The sequence below is a fragment of the Microcebus murinus genome, chromosome 4 (genome assembly GCF_040939455.1).
Source record: "Microcebus murinus isolate Inina chromosome 4, M.murinus_Inina_mat1.0, whole genome shotgun sequence".
Taxonomy (NCBI): domain Eukaryota; kingdom Metazoa; phylum Chordata; class Mammalia; order Primates; family Cheirogaleidae; genus Microcebus; species Microcebus murinus.
The window spans coordinates 13518145-13538696 of record NC_134107.1 but is presented as its reverse complement, the minus strand read 5'-3'; the positions used below and the strand labels follow the sequence as shown (position 1 = coordinate 13538696).

The 20552-nt window shown below is 54.9% G+C and overlaps 3 protein-coding genes across 8 annotated transcripts; 1 reads left to right on the top strand and 2 right to left on the bottom strand.

Moving 5' to 3' along the window:
• Positions 1-62: 62 nt before the first annotated feature.
• On the bottom strand, positions 63-9984 carry EML3 (EMAP like 3). Of its 5 annotated transcripts, none has more exons than XM_012778228.2 (22): positions 9484-9980; positions 8482-8653; positions 8153-8407; positions 7956-8063; positions 6832-6899; positions 6538-6658; positions 6147-6317; positions 5912-5981; positions 5715-5825; positions 5371-5466; positions 4831-4983; positions 4529-4670; positions 3949-4100; positions 3741-3866; positions 3533-3664; positions 3023-3090; positions 2382-2470; positions 2213-2310; positions 1998-2085; positions 974-1072; positions 563-693; positions 63-477 (listed from the first exon to the last, which is right to left on the bottom strand). In XM_012778228.2, exons 1-22 carry the CDS (start codon positions 9503-9505, stop codon positions 274-276), a joined length of 2676 nt encoding a protein of 891 aa, XP_012633682.1. In that variant the 5' UTR covers positions 9506-9980; the 3' UTR covers positions 63-273. The 5 variants fall into 5 exon arrangements, with proteins under 5 accessions (XP_012633682.1, XP_012633680.1, XP_012633681.1 ...); XM_012778226.2 differs by having other exon boundaries at positions 6538-6661; positions 9484-9979; XM_012778227.2 differs by having other exon boundaries at positions 6538-6661; positions 8153-8404; positions 9484-9978.
• Positions 9985-10231: 247 nt separating this feature from the next.
• On the top strand, positions 10232-12194 carry ROM1 (retinal outer segment membrane protein 1). The gene is made up of 3 exons (XM_012778240.3): positions 10232-10914; positions 11329-11575; positions 11666-12194. Exons 1-3 carry the CDS (start codon positions 10325-10327, stop codon positions 11882-11884), a joined length of 1056 nt encoding a protein of 351 aa, XP_012633694.2. The 5' UTR covers positions 10232-10324; the 3' UTR covers positions 11885-12194.
• A 180-nt stretch (positions 12195-12374) lies between these two features.
• Positions 12375-20276, bottom strand: B3GAT3 (beta-1,3-glucuronyltransferase 3). Of its 2 annotated transcripts, none has more exons than XM_012778242.2 (5): positions 19163-20276; positions 15651-15825; positions 13737-14097; positions 13252-13542; positions 12375-12878 (listed from the first exon to the last, which is right to left on the bottom strand). In XM_012778242.2, the coding sequence occupies exons 1-5, from the start codon at positions 19242-19244 to the stop codon at positions 12780-12782; spliced, it is 1008 nt and encodes a 335-aa protein (XP_012633696.1). In that variant the 5' UTR covers positions 19245-20276; the 3' UTR covers positions 12375-12779. The 2 variants fall into 2 exon arrangements, with proteins under 2 accessions (XP_012633696.1, XP_012633697.1); XM_012778243.3 differs by having other exon boundaries at positions 12375-12892; positions 13238-13542; positions 19163-19414.
• Positions 20277-20552: the final 276 nt, after the last annotated feature.

Genomic DNA, 20552 nt, shown 5'->3' with positions numbered 1-20552 from the left:
CTTTCCGCACTCCGCCTTTCCTTCACTCCCCACCCCATAGCGCCCCACAAAAGCACCGGGAGGCGACTTTGGTTTTGGTTTATTGCCCCTCAGCAGGCAGCGGTAGCCAGGGCCTAGGCTGGGGCGGCCCGGCTCAGCCAGCGGTCTATACAGTGTGTGCAGGGGTGCCGGTCGCCCCCTCCAGGGAAATGCGCGATCGGGAATGTCTCTAAGTCGAGGAGAGGGTCTGGGGAATTAGGGAGGGCGGGGCCAGGCGGTCCAGTCCCGCGGCGATCAGACGTCCAGGGAGGAGGCGGGGGACAGGGAGGGCGTCCGGGAGGGCGTGGCGGGCGCCGGCCCCGCGCCCCCAGCGCCCAGCACTCGCCACTGGAAGATGCTGGCGTCCTTGCCGCCCAGCGAGACGAGGTGCGAGTCGTCGTGCGTGAACCGGACGCTGGTCACGTGGCTGCCGTGGCCCCCGTACATGCGGCTCGGCGCCTGGGCCAGAGAGAAGGTCGGGTTGCGGCGGCCGCGCAGCCCCTGGACCCACCCGCCCCGCCGTGGCGGCCCCCGCTGGCCTCACCTTGGCGCGAGCGCACGGGTACTGGAAGAGGTGCACTTTGCAGAAGTCGTCGGCCACGGCCACCACGCGCTCGTTGTGTGAGCGGCACAGGGAGTTGATGTCGGTCCCATCGGAGCCGTCCGGCCACACGCCTAGCACAGTGGCTGGCCTCAGCCCGGCCTCCTCCCCACCGCCACCCACGAGCCAGAGCTGCACTGCTCCCAGCGCTCAGGCAGCCGCCGCCACCCACCGGCCACGTTCCAGGCAATCCTTCCCCAGTTCCGAGGGCCAGAGAGGCCTCCTGGGCTGGATCTGCTGGTTTCTGGACGTCCCCACCCCACGACACACGTCCAGCGTTCCGAGTCCAGACCTGTCTCTACCTTGTTCCCCCACCCCCCCGGCAGGGTCCCGTGTCCCTGAGCCCCTGCTCACCGTAGACGTGGAAGCCCAGCACACAGGTGTAGGTAGCCCATTCCCGATCTCGGCTCTCATAGCGATTCTTCAGCTGCTTGCAGCCTCCAGCCACGTCCCCTGGGGAGAGGGAGCCCACCCAGCTCAGCTCTCACCCAGCTCAGCTCTCACCCTGCCCTCAGTATGGAAGATGGTGGAGAAGGCCAGATTGGAAAGACTGGCTTGAGGTAGCCAGTGATAGCCAACCCCCTAAGCCCCCCTTGAAACCCACCCCTTGTGCTTCCAGAGTTCTCCTTGAAGTTCTACTAACAGCATCTCCTCAGTTCTTCCCGTCTAGATAAGTCAAGCTATCCACACCTGCCCTGAGAAGTTCTTCTAAAACAATCTTTTCTGGCCAGGGGTATGGGTGGCTCACGCCTGTAATCATAATAACTCTAGCACTCTGGGAGGCTGAGGCAGGAGGATCACTCAAGGTCAGGAGTTCAAGACCAGCCTGAGCAAGAGTGAGACCTTGTCTACAAAAGACAGAAAAATTAACCAGGCATGGTGGCACGTGCCTGTAGTCCCAGCTACTCGCAAGGCTGAGGCAGAAGGATTGCTTGAGCCTAGGAGTTTGAGGTTTCCGTGAGCTAGTCTGATACCATGGCACTCTAGCTCAGGCAACAGAGCAAGAATCTGTCTCAAAAAAACCCACAATCTTTTCTTAGTGCATTTTTCAGTTTCCTCAACAATGAGAGCTGCTTATTGCCATCGGTGACATCAGACATAATCTCTCTGGTCTCTGTGTCTAAAACCAACCACCTGGAAGGGAGGCAGGTGGAGGCAGATAAGAAGGCAAAACAGTTTCCTTAACAAGACATAGTATGAAACTGGTTTTTTCCCAAGTCACAAAATTTCTCCTCTGTATAATTCTGACTCCATTTTAACCCCATCTCTACCTCTGACAGCCCCTTTGTATTCTTCATCCCCTTCCAACCAGGAGCCCCCCCACAAATAAAATCCACACCAATTACCCTGTCCCTGTGTCAACCCCACTGCCACTCACAGTAAAGAATCTCATAGTCTCCAGAATTGGACATGATGAAGTTCCCATCCTTGGACCAGTCAAGGTGAGTGATGAAGCTGGAGTGACCCTGGGAGCAAGGGTCCATAGTTTAAAAATGTAGCCACCATTTCCCATCTCCAGGGCACCCTAGTGTATCAGAACCCTGTGAGTATACCTGCTGTTACCATGCCACACCCTCCACCCTACTTCCTCACCACACAGCGGCCAAAGCGGCTAGACTTGGCACCATCACTGGAAACGCTATAGATGTAGATCATGTTGTCATGGGAACCAATGGCCAGGTACAACCCATCTGCAAATACAGTCACTCAGAGAGGGAAGGGCCAGGGACAGATATGAATCCAGGGTGGGGGTGGCTCCCACCTGGGCTGTACCGGACCACTGAGAGCTGCTCATTGCCATCTGTGACATCTGACACGATCTCTCTGGTCTCTGTGTCTAAAACCAACCACCTGGAAGGGAGGCAGATAAGGCAAAAAAGCAGGATGTGAGGAGACCCCCAGGGAGGCTGCCCAAGGCAGAGTAGGGGGAGGTCCAAATCAGAGAACCCCACAGAAAGGCTATGATGTAGAAGAGAGGTCACCACTGCATTCTTATGCTGGGAAATGGGGAGGGGGTGAGCGCAGATAAAAGCTGGGTGGCTTCTGATGCCAACTGAAAAGGGAGAAGGCAACAGACCAGGGGTAGACTACAAGGGCTTTGTGGCTTCTGTAAGCCTGTCACTTCCCTGTGTTTGTCTCTCCTGTGCCCCTCCCATTCCCACTGCTTCTCTATCCTGGGCTGCCACCTCCTCCACTCCCAGGCTTGGAGGAGACAGTGGCTGGGGGAGGGGTGAAGATGGTTACTAAGGAGAGCAGGGGAGCCCCAGGCTGCAGGGGAAGCACTGAGGAGTGGAAAGTGCACTTGGCTCCTAAGTGGTGGTCACTCTCATCTACTTCTCCATTACCAAGAACCCTTCCCCGATCTCCCTATTTTCCCTCCCGGGAGTCCCTGCTCCCCCTCACCTCCCCGTGTTCAGTCCTACAGCCACAACCGCCCCACTCGGGTGGAAGTCAGCACAGAGACCAGTCTCCTGGGAGGGGAGAGAAGGTAAATTCAAGAAGATGCCTTTCCAGTGAGGGAACCAGGACAGACACCTTGTCCTCTTGATAACTCAAAACCTCCTCCTCCCAAGGGAGAGATGGGCAGGAGAGGGACAGGAGACCTGGGATGCAGGCAGGGAGTCACTGGAGCCTTAGCAGGGGGTGATATTTAACCACAGAACTGAGGCCCCATTTAGCTGCTGGACCAAGAGGAGATCTAAGGGTTCCTGAGGGAGACAGTGCTCAGCACTAGAAGCATCGGCTTTTACCAATCAGTATGGAAGAATTAATATTTGAGTAGTGAGTACAGCTGTACCAGTATACGCTGGCTGCCTCTGGGAAGCAGAAAGATAGGGGATGTTAAGGAAGGAGTGGTGGTCGCAGGAGTCGTGGCAGGTGTGGCAGGGGAGATCCAAGGACATAGGCCTCTACCTTGAGGTCGATGCTCCAGGCCAGTGCATGGCCTTCCCCATCCCACAGGCAGAGCTGCCGGTCATGGCCACAGGTAAGGAAGCGGTTCTGGGAGGGATGTGTGCAGAGCCCCCAGAGCTCATCGGTGTGGCCCTGCAGTAGAGCATGGCTGTCACCCCTGCCCCTCCCCAATACCTCTTCCCTCCCTTCTACCCCTAGGCTTGCCAACCTGGATTACAGGGGAGAAACCCTGGGCCAGATCTCCCCTCAGCAATGCATTCTTCGTGGTTCCCACCAGCAGCTCAGAGCCAAGCCCTTCAGCAATGGCCCGCACAGCCCCAAAATGTTCAGGGATCTGCAGGGTGGTGGCAGAGTGTCAAGAGCACACTGACCCTTCCTCGTGCCCCTCCTTCCCTTGACCCAAGCCCAGTTCTCACCTCTGCCTCCCGGAGGGCCACCAACCCAGGCCCCCACTGTACCAGCCTGCGGTCCCGCCCGCCACCACTCAGCACTGTCCCGTCACGCCGCAGACACAGAGCGAAGATGGAACCTTCATGAGCGTGGGCCTGGGCCACAATCCCGTAGGTCTCTGTTGGCAAAACCCCAGGTGGGTCATGCTCTTGGGGTACAGGGGAGTGGGGAACAGAGGCAGCCTTGGCTGTTACAACAGAGTAATAACTCCAGCCACTCAGTACCACTGAATACTAACTATCTCTAGTCCTCATACTGCCAACCCAGCTGTCATTCTCCCCATTTTATAGACAGGACAACCAAGGCTCAGAGAAGTGAGGTAACTTCCTAGAAGGCCAGACAACTAGTGGCAAAACTGGGATTTAAACTCGAGATCTGGCAGACCCAAAGTCCAGCCCTTCCTCCTTTGCCATGCTTCCTCTATCCTTCTCGAGCCCCCTCGGAGAACTCTCCGCTCTGAAGGTAGAAGGATGGGAAACCCAGTCCTCTGTTCCCACAGACTCTTTTGAGCATTACACTTCCCAGATGCCACTCCCAGCCACATACCTTTGGCCCCACCCCTGCCTGGGGTTCTGGAATCTGAGGGGCTCCGCCCCCAGGTGAGAATATTCCCCTCTGAGTCCCCAGTGAGAATGTCTCCATCAGGGAGGAACACAAAGCAAGGGATAAACTTGGGTTTCTTGTATTTCTAGGGGGGAGGGGAGCAGAGAGCAGAGGTCAAAGAGAAGGGCAAAGACTACAGGTCATAGGCTGGGTAGGGGCTGGGGCATCAGGGACTGCGGTACTCAGCCCAGTACCTCCTCCTCCACTCTGCCCTCCCCATCAGCTCCCACTCATCCACGCCTCACCCCAAAGACACCCTGTTTCCGGGTGAGGGTCCCGTTCCCAGGAACCCCAGCTCCACTCCAGTTCCAGAAGTGGACGTGAGATTTCCCGCTGGTGACAATGCAACTGCTGTCACGAGGGCTGAAGCCAACGGCTAGGACTGAGTCATTTGTACTCTGAAGGGAAGACACTAGATTCAGCCACCCCAAGCCCTGAGCACCCTCCTCCTGCTTGACTCTCCTCAATTTGCACCTGGACAGCAGGCCTGCAGAAGTCCAAAACCCCAGCACAAGCCTTCCTTCAAGACCCTGTTCCCCTAGGAGCACTATTCTCTGTCACTCATGATTAATCACCCCAATACCTAACACTCATGAGGTCAGAACTTCTGTAGTCTCCATGTCACAGATGAAGAAACTGAGGCTCAAAAATACTAGGAGGTTTGCCCCCGGAAACCCAGGCAGAAAGAAAGAAAGTCTGGAGCTCTGCCTAAGTCTGGAGCTCTCGGCTCTCCACCACTCCCACCCCTAACCCCAGAGCCCCTGCAGGCCACCTGGACCCCTCACCTTGATCTCAGCCAGCTTCACTCCCCGGCTACAGTCCCACACTGACAGCATGTGCTCATTGGAATCATCCACCACACAAAGAAAAGCACCCTGATCCTGTGGATTGAGGGGGGGGGTCACATGGGAGGGGCTGGGTGAACCCTGAGGTCTAGGGGTTCATGTCTTTAGGCAGGGGGTACCATCACAGGTGTGGAGAGGGCAGGAGAAGTTGACACATGTCCCTTTCTCAAGAGAACCAGCTGGGCAGGGTTCAGGAAGGCCAGAAATTTCCAGGCTTCCTGGTGACATGCAAGAGTGGGGTTCGAGGGCAAGAATGGGGGTTAGAAGCTTTGAAGCCAGCTCACCACAGCTGAAAAGGCCAGGGCCCCCACACCCCGCTCAAAGGCCCCCAGTCCAATTTCCTGCAGCTTCAGCAACGTCTCTGAGTCCCAGATGTGAACCACAGGCTGCAGCGGCTGGTGGAGGAGAAGAGGTGAGGGGTCTGAAGGAATGCTGGGCTGCAGGTTCATCGTGCCTGCATAGTCTTTGACTTTGGCCTTACCTTTCCATCCTTATCCACTCCAGCTGTCTGTCCTGAGGCTACTCGAACACCATCAGGGTGAACAGCAAGGCTAAGGGGGGAAGAGACACTCCAGAAAAGGGGGTCTCTCAAGACTACCCAAGATACCTCCTCCATTCTTGCATAGCAGCAAGACAACTTTCCTCTCCTGCTCCCCCATACCCACCAAGACCTTCTTCCTGCCAAGCCCCCCATCCCCAGGCCCCAGGCCTCTCACCATCGAACGCAGTCCGTGTGCCCTCGGTAATGTCTCTGGCCGCCACCTCCAGGACCCCCTGGGCCTCCCCCGGGCCGGTACAGCACCACCACACAGGCGATAAAGTAGACCACCTCCCCAGAGCGCAGCACAAACAGATTAGAGCGGGAGTCACGACCCCTGTACCCATAACTGGGGTAGGGGTCACAGTCAAGGAAAGGGTCAGATCAGGGGCAGGAGGAGGAATAGAGAAGAAGGAGCTTCTGGCTGGCAGCACCACTGGCAGAAGGATGGTAGAGGAGGATTCAGAAGGCTCCCTGTGCCCACAGCCCCAGGAGAAAACTGTAAAGAAGGGGAAGGGGGTCCTAAGGAGAGAAAGCTGATTCCCATGGGACTGGAGGGGGCAGGATACACCCAGTCAAGGCTGAGGGTCTCCGGGGGTGGGCCGCTGGGCAGCTCCTCAAGGCTGCGGACGCCAGACGGGATGTACATGGTAATGGGGCGGCCTCGAAGGAACATCTTCACTGAGATGCCTTCTACAGAGAAAAGGGGGGTGTCAACCACCACCCTGCAGTCCCCCTTCCAGGAATGCCAGAGCAGAACTCCACCCACCATACCTCACAGGTCCCCCGAAATAGCTCCTGGGGCTGCAGCCCAAACCCTAACTCTGAAATCCAAATGCTTCCCTCTGTCCTGCAATACATACCCAAATTGTAATTGCTCCTTCGAGACCCTGGGCCCCCTGGGCTGGAGAGGGGCTCTTTCCCCCCACGGCTGTTGGGAAGAGAGAAAAACACAGGGATTGGGGTAAGGTCCCAGACTGGGGGGGAGGGGCAGGGCACAAGAAATAGGTTACTCCAGAGACCACAGTCACCTCTGCAGGCTTGTAGTTTGCCTAGTGAGTATCAGGGCCCTAGAGTAGATGGGGACTTTTAGTTCCATTTAAGAGATGAGAAGACTGAGGCTGAAGGGGCTGAGTACACAGCATAAGGCCACAAAGCTTGGGAGAGGCAATGCAGGGTGCCCGAGCCCTTTCTCTCTTCCAGACCACCAGGCCTATGGCTATTGACCTTTCCATTTCCCCATCTGTAAAATGGGACCAAAGTGAATCCAGAATGTACACCAGGTCCGCCTTTCTGTGATCTGGGAGGTAAGCAAGAAAATCTTTCTCTCTCAAGAGGAAAGTGACCAGTGGATTCCAGAGATAACTGTCATTAGATGACGATAAGGTGATAAAATCTCTTCAGAGAATAATGTAGAGGCCAAGAACAGAGGTGGAATGAACACTCAGGTGTCCTGGTGGCTGCACACACTCTCAGATAAGTATGTTCAGCCACTAGGATGTCCCTTTGCCCTCTAGAAGTAAGTAGATTGGTACTTGGTAGATCTGGGGGCCAAGGAGGGCTGAAGCTCCAAGGACAGTCATCCATAACAATCAGGGGAACAGCCTCTTGGAATCTTGGAAGGTGCTTTGTGATATGGTAAAAAGGGCAGGGGAACTAGAGTCAGGAAGAATGGGGTTTGACTCCTGACTCTAGCTGTGTGATCCCAGGCAAATGACTTACCCTCTCTGAGCCTGCTTCCTCACTTGTGCAATGGACAGCATGAGACCACCTACCCCCCAAGGATGTTGTGGGGACTGAATGAGATGGAGGCAGTCGAGGGTTTAGCACAATGCCCGGTACACAGCAGGCGCCCCAGGAGTGCTTGTTCCCTTCTTCCTGTTGGGCAATGAGGTCCCCCCACCCCACCCAGGGAAGTGAAGTGAGGGATGTGGAAAGTCAAGAGCCTAAGCCTGGGGTGGGGTGGGGTGGGGGCAGCCTCACCCACCTCTCTGTGCTACCTGACCGCAATAACAGGTTGGCCGAGGAAGCTGCCTTCCTGGAGAGTTTCTGCCGAGGCCGAGGGGACGAGGAGGAGGAAGAATTTCTTCGTGGCCTGGGCATAGTGAGTAGGTGAAGGTCATTCCCTCCAATGGTGCTCCCTAATCCTCCCACCCCTCCCAGCCCCTGCCACAGGACACCTACGTTTCAGTGCGCTGTGGGGGCTGCACAGGCCTGAGGATCCCTGGGGGGCCAGGGGAGCCAGTGCCACTGCTGCTGCTGCCCCCTCCTTCAGACTGGGTCCCACTAGGCTCTTCATTGCCCCCCTGAGGGGCTGGAGGACCGTTGCTCAGGCCAGGGGGTCCAGGGGATGGCTCGATCTCCACCTCTGTCTGGGTGCCTCGGCTCACCAAGGAGAGGCTGCACGTGTGTGGCAGTCCTGGGGGAACTGCAGGGCTGCTGGAGAGACACTGAATTAACCTGATGCCCAGGGGCCTCGAGAAGGAGGAAAAGGGGTTGTGAGGACAGCATACCTGTCCCTTACAGCAGCTGGTGTGCCAGAGTCCTGCAGGGAGGTGGAGGATGCTTGCAGCCGCAGCAGGCGAAGGGCTTCTGCCAGGGCTGCCTTTACTAGCTCCATCTCCTGCTCCTGCACCCGAAGTCGCTGGCTCAAGGACTGCAAGGCCTCCTGAGCAGGGCCCTCACCTGATAAAGGGGCAAGAAGCAGTCGGAATGTACCCACCGCCTGGAGAATGGGTTGAAGGGATTCTGTCACCGCACAACTTTACAGTTGTCCAACAGGACTGCCCCTTTCAAGCTGCACCAGGCTTGGAGGCTCCTCCAGTGGGGAGGAGATGGTGGTAGAGGATCAAGGGCCTCCTCCTGGCAGGGCAGGCGAGCAACCTGGCAAAGCTCCCTTCCTGCTGCCATCTCTGCCTCCGCAAAGGCTGGGAGTACCATGTAGTACCAGGGAGAAAATATGGAGTACTGCCGAGGAACGTGGGAGCCACAGAGAGGCGCGGTGCTGGTGAGGAACAGCACCGCAGCCCTCCCCGCCCCGGAGAGCTCAGGTCTCCATCAAAAGTAGAGTAACTGAGCGGGGACACTGAGAGAGAAGAGAGGGCACGAGAGTAGAATCATACTGAGGGCCAAGAAAAGAGATCCACGATGACAGGCGAGGGATCAGAGGTGAGCAGAGTCACAGTGAAGGTCCCAGGCTAACAGCGGGGGTCAGAAGCAAAAAGACCTGAAGGATCAGGAGAAGAGGCCCAGAGTAACGACGGGGGCAGGGAAACCTTGAGGGGCCCAGAGTTACATGGGGGGCAGGATGACGTTGGGGAAGTCCGAAATGACAGTAAGAGGACCCAAGTAACTAGGGAGGGCGACCTGAGGAACTGTGGAGGATGCTCAGAGCCCCCCCACCCCGGGCGGAGGGGCACGCGAGGATGCCTCCAGACAGCCTTCGGGCTCTGGCGGCGCCAGACGGGCCGAGCGCTCCAGGAAGGGGCACGCCGCCCGCCCCGCCCCGTACTCACCGGGCCCCGCGGCCCCGTCCATCCGGCCCCCGGGTTGCTCTGAGCGGCAGCGGCGGAGGAGGCGCCTAAGCCGCGGGGGCCATGGCCTGAGAGAGGGGAAGGGGAAGCACCCTGGGGCGCGCACGAAGGCGAGCTGTGCCACCCCACGGGGGCGCTGTCGGGCGCAGGGAAGGGGCCTGGAGGGGGCGCTGTGGGGCTGGGGCCGCAGTCTCCGGGGCCCGCGGGGGCCTCGGACGCTCCCGGGGCCACTCTCGGCTCCCCGGGGAGGGGTGGCGGGGCCGTCCCGGGCCCCAGCGCCACAGCGCAAACAGACGCCGGACGCCGAGCCGCCAGGAAGCGCGGGAGGGGGGGCGGGCCCGGGGGGGCCGGGCTGCCTGCTAACCCCTCCCTGTCCGGGCCTCGCGGCTCAGTACGGGGGCGGGGCCCGCCGGCTGACCCCTCACCCCCTCCCGGCCCCTGGCCTCCGGCCCTTCCGGGATCCCGGCCCCAGATTCCCAGGGGATTGGGGAGGGGGCGGGGGCCCTGAGGTCTCCGCCCCGCAGCCCCTTAGCCCCTCAGGGCTGAGCGGACCAGTCCCCGACTTCTGCCAGGGGACAGGGGCGGGGTCACGAAATGGGATCTCTGCCCAGGGGCGGAGCTTCTCCTTAGGGGCGAGGCCAAGACATCCTGAACTGGGGCTGACAGGGCGGCAGGTTATTAAGGCTGAGGGTGGGAGGATGCTCAGGGTATTGGGGTCAGGGTGGCATTAGCCCAGCTCAAGCTGGGCTGGGCTGAGTCAGCATCCTGCCCTGGCCAACCTCCATCCCCGACAGCTCTGCACTCCCTTGGGCAGAGATGGGAGATGGCGCCGGTGTTGCCGCTGGTGCTGCCCCTGCAGCCCCGCATCCGTCTGGCGCAGGGGCTCTGGCTCCTCTCCTGGCTGCTGGCACTGGCCAGCGGCCTCACTCTCCTCTGTAGCGGGCACCTCCTGGTCCAGCTGCGGCACCTTGGCACCTTCCTGGCTCCCTCCTGCCGGTTCCCTGTCCTGCCCCAGGTTGCCCTGGCAGCAGGTGCAGTGGCTCTGGGCACAGGACTCGTAGGTGCAGGAGCCAGCCGGGCAAGTCTGGATGCAGCTCGATACCCTCCCTGGCGAGGGATCCTGGGACCACTGCTGGTGGCTGGTACTGCTGGAGGAGGGGGGCTCCTGGTCCTCGCCCTGGGGCTAGCCCTGGGTTTGCCTGGGAGTCTGGACCAGGGGCTGGAAGAGGGCCTGGGAACTGCCTTGGGTCACTACAAGGACACAGAGGTACCTGGGCACTGTCATGCCAAACGGCTGATGGATGAGCTGCAGCTGAAGCACCACTGCTGCGGGCGCCATGGGTACAAGGATTGGTTTGGGGTACAGTGGGTCAGCAGCCGTTACCTGGACCCCAGTGACCAGGATGTGGTTGAGTGAGTGACTTGCTTCTCTCCTCCTCCTCCTCCTCCTCTTCCTCCTCCTCCTCCCCCCAGACAGGCTCCCTCCTGCTACCCTGCAACCCTACCTCCCCCAAATGGGCAATGCACAGTAGCTGAGAGAATGGGTTACAGATCAGCTATTTATTAGCTGTGTAACCCAGGGCATGTTACCAAACCACTCTGGGCCCATTTCTTCATCTGTAAAATGTAGATAATAGAACCTAACATATAGATAGGTACTGATTTTATAGAGTTGTGAAGATAAATGAATTATGCTTGGCTAGCATGTAAGTAAAGCAGTCAGTAAATGTTTTACTATCATTGTCCCCTGCTCAACACCTGTGCCCCTCAGCTTCTAACCCACGCATCTGTCTCCAGTCATCCTAACCCCCACCCCTCCCTTTGCAGTCGGATCCAGAGCAATGTGGAAGGCCTGTACCTGACTGATGGAGTCCCTTTCTCTTGCTGCAACCCCCACTCACCTCGGCCTTGCCTGCAAAGTCAACTTTCAGATCCCTATGCCCACCCCCTCTTTGATCCGAGACAGCCCAACCTAAACCTCTGGGCCCAAGGATGCCACGAGGTGCTGCTGGGGCACCTGCAGGAACTGGCCAGCACACTGGGCAGCATGCTGGCTGTCACCTTTCTGCTGCAGGTGAGTCAGCATCTGAGTCTGTCCTCCTTCTCCCTGGGACCCCTTGTATGGCTAACCCTCCTTGACTCTTTCGGCTTGCTTCTCCTACAGGCTCTGGTGCTCGTTGGCCTGCGGTACCTGCATACAGCACTGGAGGGTCTTGGAGGGGTCATCGATGGGGAAGGGGAGACCCAGGGCTATCTCTTTCCTGGTGGGCTGAAAGATATGCTGAAAACAGCATGGCTACAGGGAGGGGTTGCCCACAGGCCAGCACCTGAGGAGGCCCCACCAGAAGAGGCACCTCCCAAGGAGGATCTACCTGAGGCCTAGTGGCCTAGAGCTTAGGATGGGGGTGGGCGGGAGGGGAAGAGGGAGGGATGGACAAGGCTAAAAACCTCACAACTCCTAACCAAGGCTCCAGGTTGGGGGGGAGGGTCCCTGGGATTAGAGAGGTTAAGGACAGTCAGGGAGCTGCAGCTGGAGCTGGACAGGGGTGAGAGAGAAAAGCAGGTGTCCTAGGGCCTCCTTTGTGGCCAGAACCAGCAGGTATAACAACAAAGAACAGAGTGATGGGAAAGTGACATGGGAAGGCCTGGAGACTGCTTCTGGTACACAGACTCAATAAAGCTTTTGGATGGAAGCCACTGTTCTTTCTTGTCTAGAGGATGGGGCCCCTGGGAGAACTGATTTCTGTCTGATGGAGAAACCAGGACTCCAAAGTTTTGACCCTGGCTCAGCCTGTGCAGGAACAGGTGCCCACATCTGTAAGGATTAGAAAGCAAGAACCAGATGTGCGAAGTGAAGGAAAACAAGCAGCCCCTCCAGGTTGAGATTCTTTATTCTGGAGGTAGGAGGGGGTCAGCATGCTCAGGTGGGGAGGGTCCAGCCCAGCTCCTCCAGCCCCCCAGTGCATGCCCAGCCCCAATAAGTTATCAAGTTCCTCTGCCGCCCTCCCTCTTGAGTCCATCTGTCTTTCTGCACCACCCTAGACAGGGCCAACCTGGCTCAATACAAGGGCAGCTTGTCCCCAGCCTGTGGACAGTGCCACATGGCAGGGTGGGGGAGGGGAGAAGCAGCAGGGCCATGCCTTGAACCTGGAAAGGCAGAGGGACAACCTCTGGCTCTGAGGGGCCAGGACTTGGAAAACCACATCCTGGGTAGGCCTAGGGCCCAGTCCCACAAGGTCTGTGTCTGAAGTGAGGTGGTAGTCAGGGTGGGGCTGCCATCACACCTCAATGGCTGGGTCTGAGCCCCGGCCCTGCCGCTGCAGCTGCTCCTCCTGCTTCATCTTGGGCTTCTCTGTCCGTGTATGCCACACCAGGACCTGTGGCAGGAGGGCTGCAGTGAGAACAGGACCAGCCATAGCCATTCCCTCTATGTGGAATGGATTCTCCAACCCCTTTACATACACAGTGCAGGCTGCAAAGTGGGAAGAGCAGAGTGCAGGAAGACCTTAGTGCCTCTAAAACAGGGCCTTATCCCTTCACCGTCTGCTTCACGTGGGTTCCCAGGATTCTGGGAGATGGAGTGGCAGGAGGCCACATTCCTTCCCTGGCTCCCAGTAGAGGAAGCAAGGCTGATCAGAGATCTGGAGAGTCCCTCTGGTTCCAACTCCCATTTCCTAGGCTCTCACTCCATTTCTCCCATCACCCGTCCATCTCAGAGCCAGGTTTCTATGGCCACCTCCATTCTCTTACCCGAGTGCAGTTAGCAGCCCGTGGCTCCAGGTCCTTGGGATCCACAAGGTGGCTCAGGAGACTGCTCTCCAGGTGGCCCCGGGGAGCAGTAGCATCAAACTGGGCATTGGGCTTAGCCAACAGCAGGGGCAGGGCGACAGCAAATCCCGCCATATCCACGGGGAAGGGCCTGTTTGGCTCCCATGCTGTGTGGAAGCCCACAACCCGTCCATCCTGTACCTGAGGGCCCTCAAATCGCAGGCCGCCCACCAGCCCCACTGGCCACACTGAGACACCACGGGTCCAGCGCATCTACCAGAGGTCAGGAGAGAAGAAACAGAGAGGGGTGTCCCATGGGAAAAGGGGCAGCAGAAAGGGCCGCAGGCTCCCTCTGCCCCGCTGCTTCCCACTCCTCACCCAGCAGCCAACAGCAACACTGGTAACCGAGGTAATGAATGAAGCTGGCCCCACTTGGCCTCTTGCCCCATTCGTATCCCAGTGCTCACCTCCTCAAAGAGCTCCCGGCTATAGGTGTTGTCATCATCAGCAAAGTACACGACTCCCTGTGTCCCAGGTGGTGGTGGATCCTTCTCCCCCCCAACAGCACCCCCTTTGCCCCGGAGCCAGTCCAGGGCCTTGTTCCGCTGCTCTACACCACGGGGCCGAACCCAGCCTGGCTCTCCCTCCCGAAGCCGCTGGGCCTTGGGCGTGAGGACCACCAGGTGTGTGAAGAGGAGGCCAGAGGCAGCCAGCAGCCCTGAGACGAGCGGGGTGGGGCCCTCAGCGTCCTCCACCAGGAGCCAATGTAGCCGGGGCACCAGGCTCAGTGTCTGGGACAGCCGCACCAGCTCTGCCTTCTGCACCAGCCTGCAGGGGGAGAGATGCAGCAGGAGGGAATGGGGTGGGTACCATTTGCCCACTCTGGACAGCTTCTCCTGGGCCACTGCTAGTACCCCCCCCATGGCCTTTCCCGAACCAGTGCCCGAACTCCCTCTTTTTTGCCTGTCAACTTCATGCTGACACTTACCTGCCCTGTTCTTCCATTCCATGTTGGTCACCCACCTCAACCCCAGGGCTCTGGCTGTAGAAGACTACAAATTAAGGGCATAGGCTTTGGGATTAGATAGATCTGGGTTTGAAGCCCAGCTTTGTAACTTATTAGGTAAAATGGCTCAATCTCCCTGAGCCTGTTTCCTCAGCTATAAAATGGGAATAACAGTACCTTATAACAATGTTGTTTTAAAGCTTAAATATAATAATGACTTTCTAAAACACCAGTAGAACAGGTTCTTTTCCTTCTGTGCTGGGTTTCCAGAGAAAGGCATTTATTTTAGAGGATCCCCTTGGCTCATTCCTCTCCAGGGTAGAAAGAAAGATTTGAGTTTAGAGAAGGAACTGGGAATGTGTGGTTTGGCCTATTCCAGGCTTCTTTATCCTTCAGATCTGCCTGCCTGCCCCAGACGTGGTAGTGTGTGCATGTCATGGTGGAGTCTAGAGCTGTCTGTGCCTGGATGGGGGAGCCATCTGATTCCAGGGAAGTGTGTTAACAGGCCCTTTTGCCTACAGATCCAAAACCACATTCCCTAATTGGTTTTTATCAGTAATAAAGTTACATTTTGATTTAAAACAAAACAAAACAAAAAAAAATGTAAAGCACTAAGCACAGTGCCTGGTAGAGAAAGAGTAAACACACTGTAAATAATAACTGGTGCAACTATTTCATAACCAGGATGACTATCCCACCAAGTCCCTTCTACCTTATTTATTTTTTTAAATTTTTTGAGACAGAGTCTCACTTTGTTGCCCAGGCTAGAGTGAGTGCCATGCTGTCAGCCTAGCTCACAGCAACCTCAAACTCCTGGGTGCAAGCAATCCTGCTGCCTCAGCCTCCTGAGTAGCTGGGACTACAGGCATGCGCCACCATGCACGGCTAATTTTTTCTATATTAATTTCTTTCTATTTATAGTAGAGACAGGTCTCGCTCTTGCTCAGCCTGGTTTCAAACTCCTGACCTTGAGCGATCCAGCCACCTCGGCCTCCTAGAGTGCTAGGATTAAAGGCATGAGCCACCGCGCTGGCCCCCTTCTACCTTAATTTAGTCAGGGTTTTTAAATTTTTCTTGTCAAAGGATCCCTAAGGAGAGAGTTAACTTATTGGTAAGCTCAAAATTTCTTTGAAACTTAATTGTTCTATCTTAAAATTTAGCAGGAAATGTGTATTTTACATCATAGTATACCCTTGTCTATTTTAATACAAAAACAACCATTTTCGCCTCAAATCTTTAAGATGTGGTTCATTTGACTTGTTGTTTGGCATGCTCTAGTTTGAGGAATATCCCCCAGCCCAGTGGCTCCCCAAACTCCTCATCAACCCCAATTTCTTGGTCAATGCATCCCTTTTTGGTGCACCAAAGCCCATACCTGGCATAGGTGGGGGTAACAACATAGATAGTAGGCAGGGCCTCAGGTTCAGGGGGCTGGGCAGGGGCAGGGGGTGGGCGTCGCAGATCGGCTTGCAGCTGGGAAATCCTCAGATCCTTCTGCCGAAGCTGCTCGGCTGCTGCCCGCAGGGGAGGGAGGCAGTCACATGGCTGGCCTGGTCCCAGGAAGCATGGGGAAAGGAGGTGGGGGGCAGAGAACCACAGAATGTTCAGCATCCGAAAAGGCCATAACCTTCTCATTTAACTCCTAGCGAATGCACGAATCCACACAAGACTTCTCTAGTAACATTTTCTACACCCCTGATGTGGGGAAGTCGTTGTCTCAATTAGCAGCTTCTCTCCATCTTTAATAAATTCCATCTATTACAATTTTCATTTGGATATTGAGCTGATTTTGTCTCCATTCTTTCTACCTGCTGGCCCTAATTTTGCCTTCTGGACTCATAACAAACAAATCGAAGTCCTTATACAGGACAGTCTTTCAAATATTAGGTTAAGTATGAAATGCCCAATTTCCTTAATTACTAAGTTTGAAAGCTGATGTCTCTGACATTTCATTTTGACGCTTCTTGTTTTATTTTTATTGTGAAGGCACATTCTCAGTCTTTCAAATGTATGTTTTGGCTTGTGATTATCTTTCAAAAAATTTTTAAGGGCAATTTTTGTGAAACCAAATTCATGTTATTTTTTAATATGAATTCCATCATGGAACCAATGGAGCTCAGACACCTCAAAATATCAACAAAGTGGGAAGGATGTGGCTAATGAACACACAGTAGTACACTGCTGATTTGAGAAGTTCCATTCTGATTATTTTAATCTTGAAAATGAGCCACGTGGGCAACCTGAGACAAGGTGGATAATGATGAACTGAAAACTGTAGATGGAAGCGAATCCATCTCAACCTACATGTGAATCAATAGGAAGGTTTGACATTACCATTCCAACAATATTGGACCATTTGAAAAAAACCAGTGAGGCAAAGAAGCTGGTTAGATGAATTCCACATGAATTAAATAAGCATAGGAAGATAGATCGTTTCAAAGCCTTTCTTTGCTGTCATAAAAGTGAACCATTTCTACACCATATTGTTCCTTTTCTTTTTCTTTTTTTGAGACAGAGTCTTGCTTTGTTGCCCAGGCTAGAGTGAGTGCCATGGCGTCAGCCTGGCTCACAGCAACCTCAAACTCCTGGGCTCAAGTAATCCCGCTGCCTCAGCCTCCTGAGTAGCTGAGACTACAGGCATGCGCCACCATGCCCGGCTAACTTTTTCTCTGTACATTAATTGGCCAATTAGTTTCTTTCTATTTTGTAGTAGAGACAGGGTCTTGCTCTTGCTCAGGCTGGTTTCGAACTCCTGACCTCGAGCAATCCGCCCACCTCGGCCTCCCAGAGTGCTAGGATCATTACACCATATTGTTATGTGTGATGAAAACTGGATTCTTTTTGACAATCAAGTGTGCGGCACAATGGTTGGATAAAGATGAAGTGCTGAAATGCAGTCCAAAACCAAATAATCATCAAAAAAAGCAAATGGTGTCTGTTTGGTAGTGCAGTTCTGGTATTATCCACTATAGCTTCATGAAACCTGGTCAATCCATCACGGTGGAAGTCTACTGCAACCAACTGAATGAAATGATTAGCATGCTTGCCATTAAGTTGCCAAGACTGGTCAATGGAGACAGGCCAATCCTCTCGCAAGACAACATTCAACCACATGTTGCACAAACCACGCTACTCAAACTACAGCAGCTGGACTTGGAAATTGTCCTGCATTGTATTCACCAGACCTTGCACCAACCACTTCTTCCAGGCTTTGGAACACTTCTTGCAAGGAAAAACACTGAATTCCCAACAAGCTACTGTTAAGATGGCAAAACTGTGTCGATACATTAGGCGCCTACTGCTTCTTGTCTGAGTTATAATAAACTACACTTTGGGGCTGGGACTGGTGGCTCATGCCTGTAATCCTAACACTCTGGGAGGCCGAGGTGGGCAGATCGTTTGAGCTCATGAGTTTAAGACCAGCCTGAGCAAGAGCAAGACCCTGTCTCTACTAAAAAAAATGGAAAGAAATTAGCTGGACAACTAAAAAACATATATAGAAAAAAATTAGCTGGGCATAGTGGCGCATGCGTGTAGTCCCAGCTACTCAGGAGGCTGAGGCAGTAGGATCACTTGAGCCCAGGAGTTTGAGATTGCTGTGAGCTAGGCTGATGCCACGACGCCACAGCACTCTAGCCTGGGCAACAGAGTAAGACTCTGTCTCGAAAAACAAACAAAAAAACAGTTTTTTGGTTTTTTTTTTGAGACAGAGTCTCACTTTGTTGCCCAGGCTAGAGTGAGTGCCATGCTGTCAGCCTAGCTCACAGCAACCTCAAACTCCTGGGCTCAAGCAATCCTGCTGCCTCAGCCTCCCAGGTAGCTGGGACTACAGGCATGCGCCACCATGCCCGGCTAATTTTTTCTCTATATATTAGTTGGCCAATTAATTTCTTTTTATTTTTTTATTGTAGACACAGGGTCTCACTCTTGCACAGGCTGGTTTCAAACTCCTGACCTTGAGCGATGCCACCTGCCTCGGCCTCCCAGAGTGCTAGGATTACAGGCGTGAGCCACCGTGCCCGGCCAAAAAAACACTTTTGATTCAGAATCGGACATTTCATATTTAATGACCTAATACCTGAGGATCACAAAGTGGCACTGTCCCTAAATCCCTATATAGGAGGGTTCAGTCTGTTCCCTTGGCTGTGTGACCAAAGACTCGTCATTAAATTCATTAATTCCATCATTGGATAAATATTTATTGAATACTCCTAGGAGGCACTGCCTTAGGTGCTGGGAATACAGCAAGGAACAAAACAGACACCGTCCCTGCCCTCACGAAGCTTTCAGTTTAGTGGAGGAAGCAGACACTAATCAGAAAAACAAATTAATAAAACCATTACAAATTGAGATAAGGACCATGAAGACAATAAAAAGGATAGAGAATAAAAGGGAATCAGGAATAAGAAGGGTTACTGTAGCTTAGTGGTCAGGGAAGGCCTCTCTGAGGAGGTGACATTTCAGCTAAGACCTGAAGGATGAGAAAGGCAGCCCGGGAAGAGCTGGGAGAAAAGCATCGCAGGCAGAGGGAACAGGTTAAGAGCTTTAGAGAGCAATGAGCGTGGGGTTTTTGAGAAACTGTCAAATAGCCAGTCTGCGGGAGCAGAGCGAGGGAGAGGAGTGGGGAATGGGGTTGCAAAGGCAGACCGCGGCAGGAACATGCAGGGCCTTGCAGGCTCTGGGAAGGAGTCTGGATTTCATCCGAGGTGCGGCGGGAAGCCGCGTAGCGTTCTAGAGAGGGGAGAGCGTCCGCGACTCGCCGCAGAGGGCTGTCCGGAGGGCCGAGCAGGATGAATGGTGTCTGCCGGGGATTCATCCCCAGGGCGGGATGCAAGGCGGCGGGCGCCCTGGGGCCGGCCCGCCGCACCCCTGCCCCGCCCCGCTCACCGAGCTGCACCAGCGCGTAGAGGAGACCGGCGATCGACACAAGGAAGTAGGCGAGAAACACGTTCTTCAGCTTCAGCTTCATGGCCGCGCCGCCGCGGGCGCCCGAGCAGGCTAGCTGGGGAGGGGACGAGGGGTCCCCGCCCCTCGCGAGCCCGCAGGCCCCGCCCCAGCAGAGGCCCCGCCCTGCGTCCCGCCTTCCTCGCGCTCCTCGACCTGCTCCGGGGAGAAGGGGCCGGCAGCGCCGCTCAGGGTCCACTTCCGGTCATCTAGTGCCCCTTCCTCAAGTCAGTTTCCCGTCCCACCGCTTGGTTCCGGGAACCACGGAACGGCGACGTCACATCCGGCGTGTCAAGTGAGCGCGGCCGGCAGTCAGAAGCCCGGGTGGCAGCACGTGGGACCTACCTCGAACCGCCCCTTTAACACAGAATTGCATGAGAAATCCAGTCCCTGTGTCGGTTTTCTCCTGATGCGTCCATCTGGCAGTCACAGCACCCGATAAGAGGGATTGTTCCCATTTTATAGATAAGAAACTAAGGTTGACAAAAACTATGTCATTGCAATAGGGCAATTTTCTGTGTTCCTTCTAGACATGGACACCTGATTCCAGGATCTGTCGGTTCCTTTGGCTCACATTTCTTCAACATATAACAATGAGGGTGCCAATGCAGTGCGCTACCTCCTAGGGAATTGATTGGAAGCATTTCCGTAGCTGGGGAATTCCATAAACTCATCCCCTACTTCCTCACAAGTACAAGCCATCCTTAGCAGTCATTTTTCCTAAAAAACCAAAAACAAAACAAAAAACCCCGTTTTTCCTGCTATGGAGGATAGTCTGAGAAAAAAAAAACAAAAAACACCCAATCCCCCCCATTTTCTTGTAAAATAATCTCTAGGCCTCATGGTTAGTCTATAAAATAAAGAAAACTACTTGCTGTCACTAAAACAATGGGAAATTTTTTAAAGTGCCATTAACTAGAAAGAAGCAGGCTTCAGTAAGAACATTTGACCTTATAGCTATTTCTATCCAAGACCCTATGGGTCTCATCACCACCTACTAACAAGGCATACTAAAATGTGATGAGCTTCCTGAGCTCTTCTATGAAAATATTTGCATCTAGGAAGCTGAGGAAGGCCTGAGCTTGCTCATGGTGCTGAATCAATGATGGTTATGCTGAAGCCAGAAGAAAATGTCAGGCCCTTGGGCTTCTACAGTCTATGCCTCAGGCTAGAACCAGAATCCAGACACCTGAGTTATTTATAGTTTATCCCTTTATTGTTTCTCCTTTTATCAAAACCTGTCACAGCTGGGGGCCAAGAGGAAGTAAAAAAAATCCCCCAAATATTCCCCCTGGTTCCCCATTAGTCCTCCCCAACCCCCACCCAGGCCAAC

Bases quoted from the DNA above. Each gene is read 5' to 3' on its own strand.
- EML3 (XM_012778226.2), bottom strand. From the start codon at position 9,505: ATGGACGGGGCCGCGGGGCCCG. The intron at 6,900-7,955 runs GTGGGTGAGGCT...TCTTCCCAACAG, and splicing joins CGGTCAGGTAGCACAGAGAG to CCGTGGGGGGAAAGAGCCCC. The intron at 5,826-5,911 runs GTAAGGCCAAAG...CTCCTCCACCAG, and splicing joins GAGTGGATAAGGATGGAAAG to CCGCTGCAGCCTGTGGTTCA.
- ROM1 (XM_012778240.3), top strand. From the start codon at position 10,325: ATGGCGCCGGTGTTGCCGCTGGTGCTGCCCCTGCAGCCCCGCATCCGT. The intron at 10,915-11,328 runs GTGAGTGACTTG...CTCCCTTTGCAG, and splicing joins AGTGACCAGGATGTGGTTGA to TCGGATCCAGAGCAATGTGG. The intron at 11,576-11,665 runs GTGAGTCAGCAT...CTTCTCCTACAG, and splicing joins CTGTCACCTTTCTGCTGCAG to GCTCTGGTGCTCGTTGGCCT.
- B3GAT3 (XM_012778243.3), bottom strand. From the start codon at position 19,244: ATGAAGCTGAAGCTGAAGAACGTGTTTCTCGCCTACTTCCTTGTGTCG. The intron at 15,826-19,162 runs GTGAGCGGGGCG...TCCTGGGACCAG, and splicing joins CTACGCGCTGGTGCAGCTCG to GCCAGCCATGTGACTGCCTC. The intron at 14,098-15,650 runs GTATGGGCTTTG...CTCCCCCTGCAG, and splicing joins GTTACCCCCACCTATGCCAG to GCTGGTGCAGAAGGCAGAGC.